The sequence below is a fragment of the Nuphar pumila genome, chromosome 9 (assembly GCF_984573655.1).
Source record: "Nuphar pumila chromosome 9, dmNupPumi1.hap1.1, whole genome shotgun sequence".
Lineage (NCBI taxonomy): Eukaryota > Viridiplantae > Streptophyta > Magnoliopsida > Nymphaeales > Nymphaeaceae > Nuphar > Nuphar pumila.
In genome coordinates, this window is record NC_143257.1 from 112139545 (window position 1) to 112161227 (window position 21683).

Here is a 21683-nt window from a genome sequence, read left to right on the forward strand (position 1 = left end):
CGAACATTTTCCCTCTAAATAAATAAAAACATAAATATAAAGCAAATACATATATGTATAAGGCTATAAATACCAAGCCCATACTTCTAACATATATGACACTATACTCTTTTCTCCGAGTCGTTTATTCGTATTTGCTTTGTTTGTTTCGATTTTGTTATACTCCCCCTCCCGAACACACACACGCCCCCTTCTTTCCCTTTCCCCTCCCTCTCTCACTAGTCACTACCCCTTCTCTCTCTACACCCCCTTCTCTCTCCCTCTCTCTCCCCAAACTCAAATAAATTTTGAAACGGATTACCAGTAGCGGGGTGTTACCGCTAAAACTCGCATCAAAATCCACCCCTTTTAAACGCCAACGTCTCCGATGGCATTTCATGTTGCTTGCCCCATTACATGGTCTCTCTCTCTCTCTCTCTCTGTGTGTGTGTGTGTGTGGTTTCTTATTGCGTGAATTGATAATTGATCGGCTCCCCACCTCCTCTTTCTCTGCGTTGGTGGTGGTATTGCAGCCAGCGCATCTGTTTCTGCACGCTAGGGTTTCCCGAGGCTCTACGGAGCGAAGATGGGAGGAGGGGTTTCCTCGATGACGTCCGGAGGCTCGAGGAGTTGCTCCTGGATCCCTGGTTCCTCCGCGCCGGAGGCCGCCGGACCATCCAGATACCTGTCCCCAGGATCCGGTTTGGTGGCGCCGGGCGGCTGGCCGACACTGGGATCGCCGATCATGCCGCCTCCGGGGAGGAGGCACTTTCGATTCAGATGAAGCGAGCGGCGATGCAGAGGAAGGCTATTGCGGACTCGTTGGCTGCCGAGGATTATGCCCGTCGGCTCGAGGCTGGGGAACTTTCCGTAAGTGGTTTTGAGTTTTTGGTGGGATCCTTTTGGTTGGTATTGTCTTTCTTTTGCGATTATTTGATGGGTTTGTTCTATTTTGAGATGAGATTCCTTGTTTCTTTTGATCTGTTGTTCAGTTTTCTTTGGGATTGATGAATTGGAGGGTCACTAGCAAATTCTCCGCATATATATTTTAATTATTTGTCAAATTTCTTGTGAATTTCTATTTGATATGTTTTGTGGATAATTATTGTCAATATTTTTTTTAATTTCTTTTATATTTCATTGTGCTGGGTTTCACTGGATTTGTTCATGTATTGCATACATGAATACTACAATTCATTGATTAATACTATGGATTAGTTTGGTGGTATTCCTTGCATGCTTCTATTGCCATTGGTACTTCATTACTAGCAAGAGAAAAAGGATTTTATTGGCCTGTGGGTGTATCCTTAACATTTGGTTCATATGTATTCATCAACTTTAAACTATCAATTTACTACGATGCATATTCCTCTTCACTCTAAATTGATGGGGCTAGTTGTCAGAAAATAGGTGTCGAATCTTCCCATTGACACTTTGGTTTCCGGTGTTCAGCACACATTCAGTGGGGTGATTTTATTCTGTTTCGTTTCATCTTTTAAAATTATGCCTAGTACTGTTGGAGGGTGAAGTACTGGTCATGCTTATCCCTATAATAGGAAAAATGTTCAAATGAAAGAATGAGGGCCAGTTTAAGATTTTAGATTGTTGTGACTGCTGCGTCCTGGTTGGTGCTTAATGTAAGTGTCTGCATTTCTTCTTATGTCAAAATCGATGTAGTTATAATTATGCAGCGGAAGTTTCCATTGGCATGGAGATGGATGGCTTGTCCATGTGGACCAGTGTGAGTTTTTATTGATTTTTGATCACCTTATCCTTTCTAAGTTTTGTGAGCATTTTAGAAGATATTTCAGTAGAAGCTAAGAATGGCTGTAAATATCAGTGGACTCTCCAAGCTTCCTTGTTCCGTAAATCTTAATGTGCAGTGTTGAGCTTTGCTGAAGTGCAAACTTAAGACCTTGCCTAACATTTGATAAAAACTGTGTATGCTTGTGAACATTCCTGATCAATCCTGCTATACTTGGGCTAATCTTTCTCATTTTGCTTCCAAAAGCTAGCTGTCCTAGTGGATTTAGTAATATCATGGGTTTGCAGTTGGATATCTAAACTTTTGACTTGTGTGGGACTTCTCTTCTCTTGATGAATACGTCTAAGGGGAAACTTCTGAATAATTTAGTGTGAACACCATCATCAAATATTTATACCCTTTCACGGGAAAAATCCTCTATTAATGCATCATGGAAATATGGAGATCAAGTTGGATTAAGAATTAGCTTGCTATTGTGTTCTGGATTCTCTTTGTAATGGTGCCTCACTATGTCACAAAGATACGATTGTGGATATGGGGATACAGCCATTTTATGATAATTTCAGTATAACTAGTATATTAGGGGACATGATATGGGGACCAAAATGGAGTATCCGTGTGACATAGGTGCCTCGGAATACTGTAACCATCTACCTCTGACAGTAAGTCTGAGTTATCCATGTTCTGTCTTGGATATTTCTTTTCTGTTTTACCTTAGATTCTCTTCAAACTTGTGATTATGGTATTTTCCACTTTTATCTCATTTTATGAATCCTTATTCTTAATCTTTGTTCGTGACATCTTTGTGTAAGATTAATACACATTTAGACATCTTTGACTGTTCCACATTATATCAATTGGAAGAACGAAATTCTAATTGCTTCCAGTTCCCTAGAGGCTGGAGTCATTGAAGCTATTTAGTCTCTACTCTATGATATTGATGCATAATTTTGCATTCAGTCTTGCTGGTTCTTAATTTGCTCATTTAAATTTATCTTGGTGATTGCAGGAAATTTCTGGAGAAGTTGTGAGGGATCCAATAGGAGATAGTCAGTGTCTAAACACCATCAAAGTAATATGTAGATTATGCTTCTCTGGTGAAAATGAAGGAAGTGATAAGGCTGCAAGGATGCTTTCATGCAAAAGTTGCAATAAGAAGTACCACAGAAACTGCTTGAAAAGCTGGGCACAACATAGAGGTTGACTCAGTTTGCAACATATATAGTAAAATGGAGATTTAGTTTGCAAACTTTTATGTTAATTATAGTTTTTTGATTTATGCTTGCAGATTTGTTTGACTGGAACTCTTGGATTTGTCCATCCTGCCGCATTTGTGAGGTTAGGCTTGTAGTCACAAAGGATTTCTTTGTGGTATTTTAACGCTTGTCATTTAGCGCATTCTTCTGAAAATGCATTTGCTGTCTTTTTTGGTAATAATTGGTAGCTATGAGATGTTGATGCTTGATAACTTCTACTTCCTATTAACATAAAATGATGAATACTTTTCTGTGCCTATATAACTGCTGGATCCTCGCTTTTGGCATGAATGATTAAGATATATGCTTTTTTCTTTAATATCTATACCAATGTTGTCAGAATAAAATCAACTTGGCTCCAAATCTATTTACTTTAGAGCCAAATCTGCCCACATTCAAAGGTCAGCAGATTCAATCCTGAAGTGGCCAAATTGGTCTGAATCGGCCCGATTTGATATCAGTTCTAGTTGAATTGACCTTTTAAATTTTTTTTTTTGTAAATTTTATTTTTATTTTTCAACTTTTACTGATGTTTTGAATTAACCAAATCAAATCAACCGGTTCAGCTCGATTGTATTCACGACTGATTCGGCCAATCCTCTGAATCTTTTTGAAAATCAATTTGGTTCATAAATGGATTTTAACAATATTGAGATAAATGTCAATTTATTGAGTTGAAGCAGTTTAGATACTAGTTTTAATAAGCTCACTTGATTGCGTGCATAGTTAATTTTGACCTAAGAACAAACTTAGGTACCTATATGTCCCAACGGTTGGTGCTTGATACAAACTTCCATATTTGGAGGATAATCTTTTTTGTTCCTTTCTGACAATATAATAGTTGCTTATTTTTGTATGGGTGACAAGATGTATTTCTTTTTTTGAGCTTGCAGTTTGCTGATGTTTTCATTGCTTAATCTCCAAATGCCAAAAAAGAAAAAAAAGATTTGTTTGTGTTTGGCTATTTCTCCTAACTTTGGCACAATTTTGGCAAAGGCATAACGTGTTGTATGATACATTAAGATGAAATGCTTAAAAAGAAACAATATGTATACTATTTTGAGGGGTTTATTGTGATGTACTGTATATATCATACAAATATGTAACGTATGATACACTCCATTTGTTTGGTTTTTATTTTTATTTTTGTCTCTGCAACACTTAAAAGAAGGAGAGTAGAAGAGAAAAGTTGAACTTTATTTAAGAACTCCTGACTTTAGAGTGACCCTTGATCCATTAGGGTATGTTTGATGGTGCGTGGGATGCTGCTGCCATCAAACCTTGGACGAGGCGGATGCAAGGAACACGTTCGCCGCATCCTATTTTATGTGTAATTTTCGCTCCACCCCCTGTTACGGTGAGAATAGGTATGTGAGGGGCAGTCTTTAAAAAACACGGGTGGGGGGGTGTACCCCTCCCCTATCTCATTCTCTCTCTCTCTCTATATCTATCTATCTATCTATCTATCTTTCTCTCTCTCTCTCTCTCTCTCTATATATATATATATATATATAATCACCCCTACCAACGGCCGGTGACATCACCAGCAACCAGCCATGGCACCGGAGATTTGCCTATGGTTCTCTCTCTCTGCCTCTCCCCCTTCTTCATTTATCTTTTTCTTCGTTCTTCTTCTTTGTATTGATTTCTATTATTTAGGTTTTTTTTTCATTGATTAGGTTTTTTGAATCAAATTTTTTAAATTAGGGTTTTTTATAGTTAATTTGATTAAGGCTTTTCTTGTATTTGATTAGGGATTTTTTTTATTTTCTTTGGTTAGGGTTTGAATTAAGGGTTTTATTTAGTTTTATGGTTTTTTTCTTATAGTTTAGGGTTTTTTGTTTATTTATGATTTATTTTATTTTCTTTGGTTAGCTTTTGAATTACGATTTTTAATTTAATTTTATAGTTTTTTCTTATAATTTAAGGTTTTTGGTTTATTTATGCATTTTAAGATTAGTTAATTTGATTAGGGCTTTTGTTGTAATTCATTAGGGATTTTTTTTATTTTCTTTGGTTAGGGTTTGAATTAGGGATTTTTATTTAATTTTATGGTTTTTCCCTTATAGTTCAGGGTTTTTTGGTTTATTTATGATTTATTTTATTGTATTATAAGGTTTTATAATTTGATTAGATTTTTTTTATTTTCTTTGGTTAGGGTTTGAATTAGGATTTTTTATTTAATTTTATGGTTTTCTCTTATAGTTTAGGGTTTTTTGGTTTATTTATGATTTATATTATTGCATTTTAAGCATTTATGATTTAATAGGATTTGATAATTTGATTCTTTATAGTTAATTTGCTTTTAGGGTTTGATATTTTTATGATAAACTTTCATGATTAGATGTGATATGACAGTGATTAAATCATTTATATATAAAAAATATCATTTCTTATTTTTTCTCAAATGATTCTGTTAAAAGCAATATTCATAAATCTGGGGTGATCATACGTAATTTAGAACAATTAAGTATGCTTACTTGTAAATCTTCTCTTTACTAATCCCTATTTAAATAGGTGATTAGGGTTAATGAAAGTCATGCTCTCTCTCTCTCTCTTGTCTCTCTAAAATAGATAAAAGTATAGTAGTTTCAACATGGTATCAAAGCGGGTCTCCCTTTTGGGATGACGTTGCTGCTGATCGTGGTGATGAGGCTGTTGCTGATCGTGAAGGGTGAAGAAGAATTGGGTGTCATGGATCGTGATCTGCTCGTGATTGACGCTGTTGTTGCTGATCGTGGTGATGAGGCTGCCGCTGATCGTGAAGGGTGAAGAAGAAGTGGGTGTCGTGGATCGTGATCTGCTCGTGGACCTTAAAAAATCAGATCGTGTCTGATCATTGTGACACATAAGGAGAAGCACGTTGATCTGAAGACTACGATTGGATCTGAAATAAAGAGATCTCGGTTTAGATATGAGTGGTGTCATCTTGGGTTAAATTTTTTAATGGAGGATGTTAAACTATGTTGCAGTCAGCGATCTGACCGGAAAATAGTGATCTGAAAAAAATAGATCATTGTTGAATGTCTCCGATCAGATCATTACCGTGGAGATTAAATGGTAAGGGTTTGAGTCTTGAAGTTGGTAGTCTTGCTGAAAATTCCAGTCTTGAAATCGATAGTCTTTTCTCAAAAAAATTATATATTCTGTGGTTGTGGTGATGATCTGATCGCTATTCAGATCTGGAAGCAAATTGCGCAGGAGACTCTTTGTTGCGCAAAAATAGCTGGGTTGTTGCAATTTTTTTTGGTCGTGTCTAGTTGCTGTCCTTGGTGAACAAATATTTTTTTTATGGCTGAGTCACATGCTCAAGATAACGACCAAAATGCAGAGGTCATTGGTGAATTTAAAGCCTTTGCGAATCCATTTTCGTATGGATCTTCAGTTAAGCTAGATGATACTAATTATGCACGGTGGTCTCGCACTTTTATGATGTCGGTTTCTGGTCATCAGAAAAAGCATGTCCCGTTGGAATTGGCGCCCACTGAAAGAACCAGAAAATATGTCACCTGGGATGAAAACAATAACATTGTGATGTCATGGATAATGAACAATGTACAACCTCATATAGCTGATGGACTGATTTATTATACCTCAGCTAAACAAATGTGGGACAATCTTCGTGATACGTATTCTCATGAAACCAATGTGAGTCGTATTCTACAAGTTGAGCAAGAAATTTACCAGTTGCAGTAAGGAGAACAGACTTTGGCCCAATACTATGCCTCTGTTAAATCTGCCTTTGAGGGGCTAAATGCACACGGACCCTTATGCTTCACCAAACAGAAGACCCATCAGGAGCAGACTATGGTTGCCCGGTTCCTTACAGGATTATCATCTGATTTTTCAGTTGCCAAAGTTTAAATGCTAACTGGTTCTGATGTTCCTACTGTTGCAGAAGCCTACAATCGTCTGAGTAGGCTTGCCATCATTCTTCCTCAAACCCAATTTGAATTACTGGCATCAGCCTTAACAATCACCTCAGGTCATGGAAGAGGTACTTTCTTGAATTTTCGAGAAAGAGGTCGCGGTCGCAGTATCGGAGGAAGAGGAAGGCTTCAATGTACATATTGTGGTAAACTTGGACATCTTGAAGATAGGTGCTGGGATAAGACTGGTCGACCTCCTATCCCATCACCTAAATCAAATGTGTCCAAGGCTCAAGTTGCTAAATTCAAGGTAGAGACTCCCACTACCTCCTCCAGCGATTCAGTTATCCTCAGTCGTGCAGAGTACGATGAATTGTTGTCTCACTGGCTATTAGAATGGACCACCGAATACATGCGGTGCAGAAAGTAAGAAGGCAGAATGAAGAAGAGGGTTGCAGCAGCAAAGGGGACTACTTCACTTAGAAGTCGTGCCCTATTCCATGTGTGTATTTATATACAAAAAACAAAAAGTGGGTTGGATCAATTATGATTTGGATCCATACCCGAATATGTTAAAATTACATATTACATCAGAAACAGAAAACCCGATCCATATTAGAGACCCAACTTCAGTTTTATGATACAGCCTTAATACCCTCCCTCAAGTTGTGCATGGTCCAGTACCATGAACAACTTGCCTTTGAGATACCAAAACCGCGCACTCGTAAGTCCTTTGGTAAGAAGGTCAACAACCTGATCTCTTGTTGGTACATAAGTTGGGATAATTTCTTTGTCCTCAACTTTCTGTCGAACAAAATGTTGATCAATCTCTATGTGTTTTGTTCGACCATGATAGATAGGATTGAAGGCAATTTGTATGGCACTTTGATTATCACCAGTGTTGTGAAAAGCGTTGAGCCGTAGCGAGGCGCTCCACCAAAATCTGAGGCGAGGCGTAAAGCGTAAGCTTCAATTTTTTTTTTTGAAAACTTAAGAAAAACTATAAAAAATATCTAAAATTATAAATAAATAAAAAATACTTTAATAATGAAGCAACAACCAACAATAAATAAAAAATCTCAAATAAATATTGAAAAAATATGAGATTAACATGTAAAAGTAACATTAATGGAACAACTTGATCTACATAAGTATCTAAGAAACCAAAATTCTCTCACAGCATGAGATCTTATTTATGTTGTTTTTCAAACATTAGAAACCAAAATTCTCTTCCATTAATAACCTACCACTATTAGTAAATTGACCCAAATGGGTCTGATTTCTTTACCTGAATTTGGATACCCAATCCCAAACTTCACCAATTTTTCAATTGGATACAAAAGGGCCTAAAGAACCCTTGCCAAGTGGGTTTGGTTAGTTTTAATTAGCATTAGATAGGGATGCTAACAATTTGGATTTGGGTTAGATATCCAATTGAATTTTTATCAATTTAATCGGATTCAATAGAAAAAAGGAAAAGCAAAAGTTTTCCATCTAAATCTGGAATTCAATCCAACTAACATCCAAATCCAGTTTCCGTGACACACAAAATGTTGCTCACCCGACCCCAGATCCGAATCCTCGGATGTCTGACCCAAAAAGATTCTAACACTACCTTGAATATTCAACAAATTCACTAAATCTGTAAAACAAAACAATAGTCATAGTTTTCAGTAATTTTGTTTTTGAAAACGACGGCTACTTTGTTTCTCATTCAATTTCGGGGCGTTTTATTAAATCCGCGAGTGGTGAAGGACGTGGAAAGAAATTACGTAAAAAAAAAAACAGATGTAAGAACGTTATAGAGATCCCCCGCCACCAAAAATATCTGCCCTTAAGGGAGATTTAAGCTGTCCATAACTCCCGATCTAACGGTTGCGCCCCGATTAGGATCTCTCACTCTTAAATCATCCCCCCTCTTTTGGAAGCTTCCGGCCGAGAGCTCACCTTCTCCCTTCTCAGCGACGTGCCCTAGATGGAAGACCAAGGGGGGGGATTGCTCGGCGATTTTTACGCTGTGATGGGGCTGAAGAAAGATTGCTCGGCGACGGAGCTCCGGAATGCGTACAACAGACTCACTCTTGTTAGTTTTTCCTTGCCCTCATTGCTCTCTCCCTCTCCTCCCATTTTCTTTCAGATTTGCGACAGAGGGGATTCTCTTGATTTAGTTGAAATAGTGAGTTTTAGTCAGTTTCTCACTTTGAAGGTGGGTTTTTGCGTAAAATTGTTGTGTCTGGAAAGTCTTTGCTCGGTCGTTGCTCGCGAGGGACGTTCGAGGGACGTTCGAGGGTTCGTGCAGAACGCGGCCTCACCAAAACAAGGTGAGGCGCGTACGCTTCACCTTGAGGCGCGCCTCGCCCTGAGGCGTATGCCTCAAGGCGTATGAGGCGTGTGCCTCAGGGCTTTTGCGCCTTATGCCTGCACTTTAAGGCACAAAGCCCCTCACCTTGAGGTGAGGCGCGCTTTTTGCGCCTTGAGGCGCGTTTTTAATAACACTGGTTTTCGCAAAACAGATTTGCAGTGTTCACCCTCTCTCCTATTTCGGTTAATAAATGTCTTAACCATGTAACTTCAGCAGTAGCCGATGCCATGGACCAGTACTCAGCTTCTGTACTGGAACGTGCAACAACACGTTGCTTCCGACTACTCCATGTTATTAAGTTTCCATCAACATAAACACAATACCCGGAAACTGATTTTCTATCGTCTGGATCTCCTGCCCAGTCTGCATCTACATACACTTCAAGCTGTCTATGTTCTCCTTTTGTCTTTGATTGATGATAAACAAGTCAATCTCCAAGAGTACCCTTCAAGTACCTAAGAATTCTTTTAACAACATTCATGTGTTCTGTATATGGATCATGCATAAACTGAGATACTTGATTCACTGCATACACAATATCCGGCCTTGTAAAAGTAAGATATTGAAGCATCCCAACTAATCGACGATAATACTTTGGATCTTTATATGCCTCCCCATCCTGAGCACTGAGTTTATGGTTTAACACGCTAGGAGTATTCAATGGTTTCCAATTCTTCATTCCCGATTTCTCCAAAAAATCCAGAGCATACTTGTGTTGGGTCAACAAGAGACTAGTATTTTGTCGATCCACTTCAACCCCCAAGAAATATCATAGAACACCCAGATCCTTCATTTTAAACTTTTGACTCAATAGGACCTTTGTGGTCTCTATATGCTTACAAGAATTTCTTGTAATAATAATATCATCTACATATATGAGGAGTAAGATGCTGACTTGGTGTTCTCTAAGGATAAACAATGAATAATGCATATGATCCGATCCATGTACCCAATCTATGTAACATGTAATGTATTTTTTTGTTTTTCATTTATCGGGTCTGGATACACCAGACCCGAACCCATACCTTAATGTAACTTAAATACCTAAGTTTAGGTCACGATTTCATATAGAAATCGTGACAGCCGAAGTCGCTCTCTCCCTTTTCTCTCCCTCTCTATTTCTCTTCTCTTTCTCAATACAGGAACCGAGAGAAAAATTTACATGGTATCAGAGCCAAGATCCAACTAAGGGTGGAAGTGGATTCCGAAGGTGCCGAAAATCAAGGTTTGAGGTTTTGCCTACTCTTTTCTTCATCTCCTTCAGTTTTTTCTTTTACCACGATTCCAATCTCCACTTCTCCTTTCTCTTTCTGTTTTCCCACCTTTTCCTCGCTGTGAATCCCTAATATCACGTGGATTTCATTTCCACGATCTCTTCCTTTAGTGGATTCACATCCCACGTGAATCCCTAATTAGTTCACGCCACACAGGATTCACGTGAATCTCTAATCAGTTCACATCTCACGTGAATCTTGGTTTTTTTTTATCCTTTCTGTTTTCTCATTTTTTCACGCAGTGAATCCCTAATCGTTTCACATCTCACGTGAATCTTGTTTTTTTTATCACGATTTCAATATCAACCTCTCGTTTTCCCCTTTTTTGTTTTCCCAATTTTTTCATGCAGTGAATCACACGTGAATCCCTAATTTCACGTGTACTTCATTTCTGCGATTACTTCATTTAGTGGATTCACATCTCACGTGAATCCCTAATCTGTTCACGCAGGATCCAACAAAATTTTTGTTGTTCAGCCTGCTGTGGGACAGAAAATCTGTTTCATTCCTTTGCCTTAATTTTTTTTCGTATCATTCTTGTTTTGACTGTTACAAGTGGGATTCACATTGAAAACTCAGTGCTTTCTTCTGACAGTTTCTGATCGGTCTATTCTTGAGTTACTACAGCCGGAAAAAAAAAGGCCATCAGCAAACCACTCTGACTGCAGACTGAGCAATCTGTCAATACTCAAAAACTCAAAAGGCGGTTCTCTTTCTTGTTAAAACCCTTTTCATGGATCTTCATTCCTCTTCATCCAACCTTTCCTCAAGTTTTCTCACTCAACTCGTTTATGAAAAGTTAACTACCTCAAACTTCTTGATTTGGAAGAGGCAAATTATTCCTTTTATAAGGAGTCAAGGTCTCTTAGGTCACCTTGATGGAACCACTCCCGTCCCACTCGAATTTGTTACGAGAGAAGAAAAAGACGACAAAGGAGTAAGTTCAATTGTGTATGTCAAGAATGTTGAGTACCTCAACTGGGAAAGGAAAGATCAATCAGTGGTTGCTTACATCACTTCCACCTTGTCCCAAGAGGTCCTTGTTGCCATCCCCGACAATTGTACTGCTCTGCAACTTTGGGAAAAATTGGTTCAAACATATTCACAAGTTTCGCAAGCGAGAATGGTTTTTCTCAAGAGGGAATTCCAGATGTTGAGAAAAGATTTCATGACCATCATGGAATATCTGAACGAGATGAAGACTATCACAGATCAACTTGCAGTTATAGGATGCGCGGTGAATGACAGCGATATGGTACAACAGACTCTGAGTGGATTGGGATCCGACTACAACATGATTGTCACTTCCTTATTATGTCTCCCTGCTCTACCTACCTTTGATGAGTTGCGAGCAAAATTAATTCAGTATGAGATGACTCTGAAAGGGTTCTCTGAGGAATCTCACGTTCACACAAATTCTCAAGAAGTTTTTGCCACAGGGATGTCTTATGGTAGAGGACGCGGACGAGGAGGACAAGGGCGAAGTGGACACGGAGGGCGTGGTTTACTTCCCACTCCAAATATGTTAGCTCATGCGCAGGGGCCAAGATCCATTCCTACCTGCTTCCTTTGTAATAAAAAGGGACATATCAAGGCAAATTGTTGGCATAATCCAGAGAATAAAGGAAAGGGTCCACAGACAGAAAACAAGAGGAAGTTCTCAAGCAGTGGAGAGATTAAAGATTTGTTGATATCTGCCTTGTCAGAGTTGAAATTGAAGCAGAGCGATGAAGGCACCTGGTTTGTCGACTCAGGGGCAGCGACTCATGTAACAGGTGATGCAGGTAAGATTTCTAATCCCATTCCTTATTTTGGAAAAAGTAAGATTGTCACTGGAGATGGGTCCCACCATCCTGTTTCTCATGTTGGAAAAACTGTCATTCCCATGTCACATTGCACTCTTACTCTTTGTGACGTTCTTCATGCTCCTGACATTAAGAAAAATATTGTCTCTGTCTCCAAACTTATTGATGATAATAATGCTTCAGTTGAATTCACTCCCTTCTCTGTGCAGGTCAAGGACCTTCGCACGAGGGAAACATTCGCTGAAGGAAAGAGACGAGGCAATATGTATGTCTTTGAAGAAGCTCCTTGTCATGCTGTCCGCCCTGTCCACCTGAATTCAGAGCCTTCATTAGAGTCGTGTTAATCTTCTTCTGCTAATGTTTTTAGTATTTCTGAATGTAATAAGCCATTCTTATGGCATAGTCGATTAGGACATTGTGGGGGTCATTTCATTGAGAAACTTGTATCTAATAATCTCATTCCAAAAGAAAGTCTGAATAGGGATGAGAACAGTCACAAATGTTCCAGTTGTCTTTCCTGCAAGAGTCATGTATTGCCTTTTCATTCCATTAATAAGAGAGCTTCAAAACCTTTTGAGATCATCTGTTCTGATGTATGGGGACCAGCCCCAGTTGTTTCTGGATCTGGGAGCAAATACTGTCTAATCTTTGTTGATAGCTATACTCAATACACTTGGATATATTTCATAAAAAATAAGTCGGAAGTCTTCTCTTTGTTTCAAAATTTTCTTTCACTTGTCAAAAATCAATTTTCTGAGTCCATTCAATTTTTCCAATGTGATGGAGGTGGGGAATTCTCATCCCGTGATTTTATCTCTTTTCTTCAAAGTAATGGAATAGGAAGAAGGGTGTCCTGTCCTCACACCCCTCAACAAAATGGAATTGCTGAACGAAAACACAGGCATATCGTTGAAAGTGCCATGAGTATGCTTCATGACAACAATCTTCCCATCAACTTATGGACAAAAGCCTTCCATTCTGCTGTGCATGTGATAAACAGACTGTGATAAACAGACTGCCTATGGTTATTCTGGAAAATAAGTCTCCTTATCACTGTCTTTTTGGAACTTATCCCAGTTATTATGATCTGCGTGTTTTTGGATGTGTTTGCTATGTGCATATCGATCAGTCCCTAAGAAACAAGTTTCAAGACAAAGCCCAAAAGTGCAGATTTGTAGGATATGCAGATGACTATAAAGGGTATAGGTGTTATGATCCCAACAACAAACGTATCAGAACCTCAAGAAATGTTGTCTTTGATGAACACAATTTTGATCACGGAGCTAACACAACGAGTATGCCAACTGAAATTTACCATCCTTGGCTAAGCTCAGAACTTTTTGCTGGCTCCAATGAAACATGTTCCTCAGATTGCGTGCGACAAGAAGAAGAGGTTTTTGAGAACACTGGGACGTCGGGGTCACAGAATGCAGAGGAAGTACCGGGCAGATACAAAGGCATTGTCTATTCCAGACAAAGACCGACAACATCAAGTCTTTTAGATCAGGTCTCAGCCGCCAATCCTACTCCTTCTCATACCCTCGCAGTCAGAAAATCAAACCGCATACGGCATCCTATTGACAGGTGGGTTAGCTATAACAACTTCTCCTTGGACCTTCAATTGTTTTTAACTGCCATCAATAAGGATGAAGAGCCCATCATGTATTATCAGGCAACAACTTCTATGAAATGGGTAGAAGCCATGAATGATGAAATGCAAGCCTTGCATGAATGTGGAACATGGGAAGTTGTTCCCAGACCACCCGACAAAAATGTTGTCAGATGCAAATGGGTCTACAAAATCAAGTACAAGCCAGATGAAACTATTGAACGATATAAAGCAAGGCTTGTAGCAAAAGGATTCACTCAAGAAGCAGGGCAAGACTATGATGAGACCTTTAGTCCGGTTGTAAGAATGGGAACGATTCGAATTATCATTTCCCTGGCTGTTGAACATGGATGGAAGTTGAGCCAGCTTGATGTAAAAAATGCATTCTTACATGGGGATTTGAAGGAGGAGGTATACATGGAACAACCCCCTGGATATCAAGAACAAAATTGTAAAACCCATGTATGCAGGTTAAAAAGAGCCATCTACGGCCTGAAGCAAGCCTCTCGCTCTTGGTTTGATAGCTTCTCATCTGAAATTCAGAAACATGGATTTTCACGTTCCATGCTGAACCACTCATTATTTATTTTTAAAAGCCAGTCTGTGACCATTCTATTATTAATTTATGTCGATGATATTATCATCACAGGAAACTCTGCGGACCACATTCAAGAAATAAAAGACTTATTAGGTCAAAGGTTCAAAATGAAAGACCTTGGAGTTCTACGCTATTTCCTTGGTGTAGAAGTTGACAACCAGGCTCATGGATTGATACTCACTCAACACAAGTACACCGTAGATGTTCTCAGCAAGACAGGCATGAAAGACTGCAAACCTCTAGGAACTCCGAGTGTACTTCATCAAAAACTTAGCGCTCATGATGGAGATCTGTGTGATGACCCCACTAGGTATCGCAGCATAATAGGAATGTTACAATACCTCACATTCACTAGACCTGATATTGTTTATTCAGTCAATCAAGTGTCTCAATTTATGCATGCGCCACGTACTGGACATATGGAAGCGGTCAAGAGGATCCTTAGATATCTAAAAGGGACTATTGGGGATGGATTGATATATTTACCACAGTCCCATGGCCAAAACGAGCACGAAATTGCTGTATATTGTGATGCAGCCTGGGCAGGAGATCCCGACGAAAGAAGATCTACATCAGGATATTGTGCCTTCATTGGAAGAAATTTAGTCTCTTGGAGCAGTAGAAAACAAAAAGCTATCGCTAGATCAAGCACTGAGATTGAATATAGATCCATGGCTGCTGCCACTGCCGAAGTCACATGGATCAGGCATCTTCTAACTGAAGTAGGAGAAAAGATCTCCCACACTGCCTTGTTCTGCGACAATCAAAGTGCTATCAGTATGTCTTTCAATCCAGTACATCACAGTCGTGCCAAACACATTGAGATCGACCAACACTTTGTGAGACAGAAGGTTGAAGAAAAAGAGATTGAACCTGAGTTTGTCAGTACTGAAAGACAGGTTGCAGACATATTTACAAAAGGGCTAACCAAGGATCGCTTTTGGATGCTTAAAAGCAAGTTGTTCATGGTCCAAAACCATGATCAACTTGAGGGGGGTGAAAAAGGTGCATAGGATCCGATCCATGTACCCAATCTATGTAACATGTAATGTATTTTTTTGTTTTTCATTTATCGGGTCTGGATACACCAGACCCAGACCCATACCTTAATGTAACTTAAATACCTAAGTTTAGGTCACGATTTCATATAGAAATCGTGACAGTCGAAGTCGCTCTCTCCCTCTCTATTTCTCTTCTCTTTCTCAATACAGGAACCGAGAGAAAAATTTACATAATCAAGTTGAGATCGAATGAATCCATATCGCTGTACTTCAATGGAGAAACTGTCAAACCATGAACATGATGCTTGCTTCAGTCCATAGATGACTCGTCACAACCTACAAACATGTGTCTCAGGATTGTTTTCTGCATAACCAAGAGGCTGCTTCATGTAGACTTCTTCTTTTAGATCACCATTTAAGAATGCATTTTAACATCAAGTTGACTTAGAGGCCATCCATGCTGAACCGTTAAGGATAACACAAGTCGTATGGTTCCCATTTTTACAACTGGACTAAAAGTCTCGTCATAGTCTTCTCCATACTTTAACGAACATTTCCTTCGTTTGAAGATCTTTGACAAAGACAGAAGTAAGAGTAAATTCCACGGATGAATTGGTAGAGTCAACAAGCTTAGAAACAAAGACAATATTTTTCTTAATGTTTGGTGCATGAACATTAGATAAAGGAATGGATGAAGACTTGGACAAAGGGATGAGGACGTTGCCTACGTTTGAAATAGGGTGGTGAGTCCCATCTCTAGTTACAATATTAGATTTACCAAAATAGGGAGTCAAAGTAGAGAACTTGTTAAAATGTAAAACTGCATATATATATATAATATTATTATATATATAAATATATTTTTCATTTCTTTTTTTTCTGTAACCTTTTTTCTTTTATTTTTATTTTTTGTCTTTATGTCATCGGTGAGGTTCAAGGATATGAATGCTTTGAACCTCACCGAGGACATGGCATTGGATAGAAATGAATGGAGGAGAAGGATTCATGTGGAAGACCCAGAATGATTTTCTTTGTTGGTTCATATCGCCGACCCTAATTGTTTTGGGATGAAGGCGTAGTTGTTGTTGTTGTTGTCTTTATGTCATCTAGTTCAGTTTGAACTAGAATGACAGTTGCTAGTCAAGTCCTGTCCAGACTTGATTAGCAATAGAGTTGTTGGACACAGTCCAACGACTCTATTTAGAGCCGTTACAGCTCTATTGAGTCCTCCTCTTTCAGCTGTGTATATAAAGGGGTGCAACCCCTCTTGTATTCAATTTCAATGCTTCTTAAGCAATTGGTTTTTCATATCAATAAAGAATACCTTTTTATTTTTATTTTGTTTCCAGTTATACCCTTTTTAAGGGTTATGCTTAAGTGTCATTCTTGACACTTTCCCTTGTGAATCTAAGCTCGTGTTTCGAAGATCCCTATTTCATTTCATGGTATCAGAGCTGCAGAAGTATTAGATTTGAAGAAAAGTTGCCTCATTTTTCGTGCCCATTTGCAAAAGTGTTCGCCACTTGAAGAGAAGTGTTTTATCACTTTATTGGGGAAGATTTCACATCTTGTTGTATTGTATTTTCTTCTTTCTTTTTCATTTCACTTATTGTTTCTCTTGTATCCCTATTCCTTCTCTCCATGTAATCAATGGATGACAATGATAAAGTCACCATCATGCCTATGAAACTAAGCGATACGAACTATGTAACATGGGATTCAATCATGAAGCACCATATATGGGGAAAAGGCCTATGGGGGATTGTGGATGGTTCTGATTCGAAACCTAAGCTATCTCACTAAAAAGGAGGGAGATAAAGAGGTCCCTCTATCGGAAGAAAAGAAAATCAAGGCTCTTGCTTCATACGAGAAGAAATAGAAAGAATGGAGAATATCTCATGTGAAGATAATGTCATGGCTTATCAATAGCGTTGACATTAAAAAATGCTCAAGTCTTGCCAAATTTGATCATGCCGATAAGGCATGGGAATACCTTAAGAATATGTATTCCCTTAAAGATATTGCACACGTGTGCAACCTCCAAGAAAAAGTTCGAATGATGACACAAGGAGACAAAACTATTCGTGAATATTACAATAGGTTGTCCAAACTTTGGGAAGAACTTTTTCTTTTACAACCAAAGTGGCATTATGTCGAAGAAACCTTTGCTCCGGTGGCTCGTAATGACAACTGTCTGAACCTTAATTGCCTTAGCTTCTATCAAAAAATTGTCTATTTTTCAAATGAATGTCAAAAATGATTTTTTAAATGGAAAGCTAGTTGAAGAAATATACATGGAACCCCCTCCTGGTCTAAGTATTCCTAAGGGTAAAGTCCTTCGCTTAAAAAAAGCTCTTTATGGACTTAAACAAGCACCAAAAGCTTGGTATGATAGGTTTAGTCGTGTTATGATTGATATTGGTTTTCAATTCTGTTTAACTGACACTGCTTTGTTTATTAAGAATTCTGATGCAGGGATCATTGTGCTTCTTCTCTATGTGGATGATATGATCATCACCGGAAGCGATAAACATGGAGTTGAAACGATCAAAACACTTCTTAAATCTCATTTTGAAATGACTGATTTAGGCTTGGTGAGATATTTTTTAGGCATTGAAGTTGCATATTCTCCTACAGGATATTTATTATCGCAGACTAAATTTGCTTTTGATATTGTTTCCAGGTCTGGTATTACTGATGATAAGAAAATCGACACTCCAGAAGTTGTTAATGTTAAAATGAAGATTGATGATGAAGAACTTCTTGCAGACCCTACTCCTTACAAACAACTTGTCGGGGCACTTTCCTATCTATCCATTACCAGACCAGATATAGCACATGCTGTTCACACAGCAAGTCAATTTCAACATGTTCCTACTTCTGTTCATATGAGAGCAATCATGCGTATTATCAAATACATCAGTCCTCTCTTTCATGAGGACTTTTCTTATCTTCCTCCTCTTCTCTTGATTTAATTTCATATACTAAAGCTGATTGAGGAGGTGATCCCAATAACATACATTCAACCACGGGTTTTTGTGTTTTTTTAGGAGAATCATTGATCTCGTGGAAGTTTAAAAAGCAGCAGAATGTATCTATCTCATCCACCGAAGCTGAAGACAAAGCCATGGCAACCACGACCATGGAAGTAGTTTGGCTCCGATGATTGCTTAGTGACATGGGAGTTGAAGCAACAAAGGCTTCACAAATGTGCTGTGACAACAAAAGTGCGATCTACATTGCCAGTAACAGAACATTCCATGAACGCACCAAACACATCGAAATGGATTGTCACTACGTCAAAGAGGAATATTTACACGGGATAATTGATCTGCCATATGTCACTTCAGAATATCAGTTAACAGACTTCTTTACAAAGCCTCTCGCTGCTCCCCGATTTCACTTTCTCTTAGACAAACTTTCGCTCATTGTACCGTAAGTTTGAAGGGGAGTGTTCAAATGTAAAACTGTACATATATATAATAATATATATATATATAAATATATTTTTCATTTTTTCTTTTTTATAACCTTTTTTCCTTTATTTTTATTTTTTGTCTTTATGTCATCTAGTTCAGTTTGAACTAAAATGACAGTTGCTAGTCAAGTCCTGTCCAGACTTGACTAGCAATAGAGCTGTTGGACACAATCCAACGACTCTATTTAGAGTCGTTGGACTGTGTCCAAGAGCTCTATTGAGTCCTCCTCTTTCAGCTGTGTATATAAAGGGGTGTAACCCCTCTTGTATTCAATTCCAATGCTTCTTAAGCAATTGGTTTTTCATATCAATAAAGAATACTTTTTTATTTTTATTTTATTTCTAGTTATACCCTTTTTAATGGTTATGCTTTAGTGTCATTCTTGACATTTTCCCTTGTGAATCTAAGCTCGTGTTTCGAAGATCCCTATTTCATTTCAGAACTTACCTACATTGCTAGTGAAATGAGCTCAGAGTCTACATACCACATTCCATCATCATTCTGTTTCAGATTCAAGTTGGCCATAGCAGATAAGAGAAGATCTTTAGCATCATCACCGACCCAAAATGTACCTGGAGTTCCTGATATAGCAACATTTCTATTGTTTTGTGTTCTATTACGATTTTGTGGGTTGAACCAACAGTTGGCTTTGATGTGACCTCGTTTGTTACACTGGTAGCATGTGGGAACATTCTTTGAAAAGTTGGCAGTGAAATTTGGTGTAGGTAGCAATCCACGCCCACCCTGGATTTGCGCTCCCTTGCCTCTGCCACGTTTTCCTCGTGCACGATCAACAAACATCCCTGTGACAAGAACCTTATGCGTAGATGATTGCCCTGTATCAGACATGCTTTTCAAAGACATCTCGTACTGCAAGAGTTTAGCACGTAATTTCTCAAAATTAGGCAACATAGGCAAGCATAATAAAGAAGTGAAAAGAACATGATACTCTGATCCCAGGGCATTCAGTGTCTACTGCACATTTTCTTTATCTGACACTAGATATCCAACAATGGCTAATTGATCTGTGATGCTTTTGACTTGGTTTAAAAATTCAATAATGGTCATTGCCTCCTTTTTTAAAAGCTGAAATTCACGCTTGAGAAACAACACCTTAGCCTCTGATATCTGAGAGTAGGTCTGAGCTAGAGTCTCCCACAATACTTTAGATGTGCAATCATCAGGAATAAAAACCAATATTTCTTGCGACAATGTGGAAGTGATGTACGCGACGAAGGCCTGATCGCGCTTCATCCAAGCAACAAATGCAGGGTTGCGAATGATGTTTGTCAATCCTCCGCCTTCTTTTGCTTCGGTTGTGATAAATTCCAGAGGCATTGGAGTGGAGCCATCTAAGTGACTTGAAAGATCTTGACTTCAAATAAAATGGGTAATTTGCCTTTTCCAAGTCAAATAGTTGTTTGTATTTAGCTTTTCCGAAACTAGCTGCCTCAGGAAATTGGAAGAAAGACCAGAATTGACTGAAGTATCCATTTGTAGACTTATGACAGAAAATCAGCTTTATGACAGAAAGAAAATAGTGGCTGAAACTGGACTGTTATCATAAAATGACACAACTTTATGATTTATGACAGAAATCGGCAAAAAAAAAAAGAACAGACAATGTCACGACAAGATTAAAAAAAAAATGAGAACTCGACAGAAATGAAAGGAAGACGTGAACAACTGATCTTAGATATTATTTCAGATATTCAGATCTGTGAATGAATGAGGAAGGAGGAAGCGTGATCTTCTTGGTGATCTTCTAGGAGAGATCGCGTGAAACAGGAAGAAAGAAGGAGGAGGCGACACACAGCAGAGCAGATCTGAATATATTCAGATCTGTGAGACAAATAGTGAAGCTCGTGCATGCAAAATGAATGAGGAAGGAGAAGGCGTGACAAGCAATTGTCAGACCAAATTCACGTGACTAGGAGAAGTCACGTGAAATAAGTAGAACTCAGATTTTGCGTGAAACAGGAAGAGAAAAAATGATAGATCAGCTTTTCGCGTGAAATAAGAAGAGAAGAGGAGAGGAGAAGAACTCGACTTTTCAAGGAGAAAAACAAAAAGACAAAATTAATGAAAGTGACCTGATGAAGAGGAGAAGGACTCAGCTTGTCACGCCCCTGATGAAAATCCTTTTTACGCCCGGTGATGCTACTGCTCTGATACCATGTGAAAACTGCCTTTGGGCTGACGTATTTTGTGAAGAAATCGATAAAGGAGTGAGAGAGAACAGACTCTTCTTGAGGAATCGGTAGCCACTCTCTTTTCTTAAGAGACTGCACTAATACATCATTAAGCTTAATAGGATTACAATATTTTACATGGACGAAACTGCCCTGTATTAGTAATACATATTACATTAAAATATAAAACATGTATGTGCTGTATCGGATATGGATCCTCTACTGGATCCATATCCGTTCCATATTCTAATAAAAAGTGGAGTTAAGACTGGTAGAAAACGTGGGTTTGAGGTTTGCAACTTACATTTGCTTTCTTAGGAAAGTGAACACCTAAAGTGGGGCCCACTAGCTTCTTCCGAAGACTTGAGAGTGGGTGTTAGGCTTCTTCTGAAAAGTGAACACCTGAAAGTAGCGTCCATTGGCTTCATCCGAAAAGTGAAGACCTGAAAGTGGGGCTTCGACTTCTTTCGGAAAGTGAAGAACCGAAAGTGGGG

The 21683-nt window shown here is 38.6% G+C and overlaps 1 protein-coding gene across 1 annotated transcript in view; it reads left to right on the forward strand.

Moving 5' to 3' along the window:
- The first annotated feature begins 236 nt into the window (after positions 1-236).
- LOC149828897 (uncharacterized) overlaps positions 237-21683 on the forward strand; it is a 98333-nt gene continuing 76886 nt past the window's right edge. Inside the window, exons 1-4 of the mRNA XM_090017790.1 lie at positions 237-399; positions 513-849; positions 2754-2943; positions 3033-3082. Coding sequence (XP_089873916.1) covers positions 368-399; positions 513-849; positions 2754-2943; positions 3033-3082 — 609 coding nt within the window. The 5' untranslated portion in view covers positions 237-367. The remainder of the gene's footprint in view (positions 400-512; positions 850-2753; positions 2944-3032; positions 3083-21683) is intronic.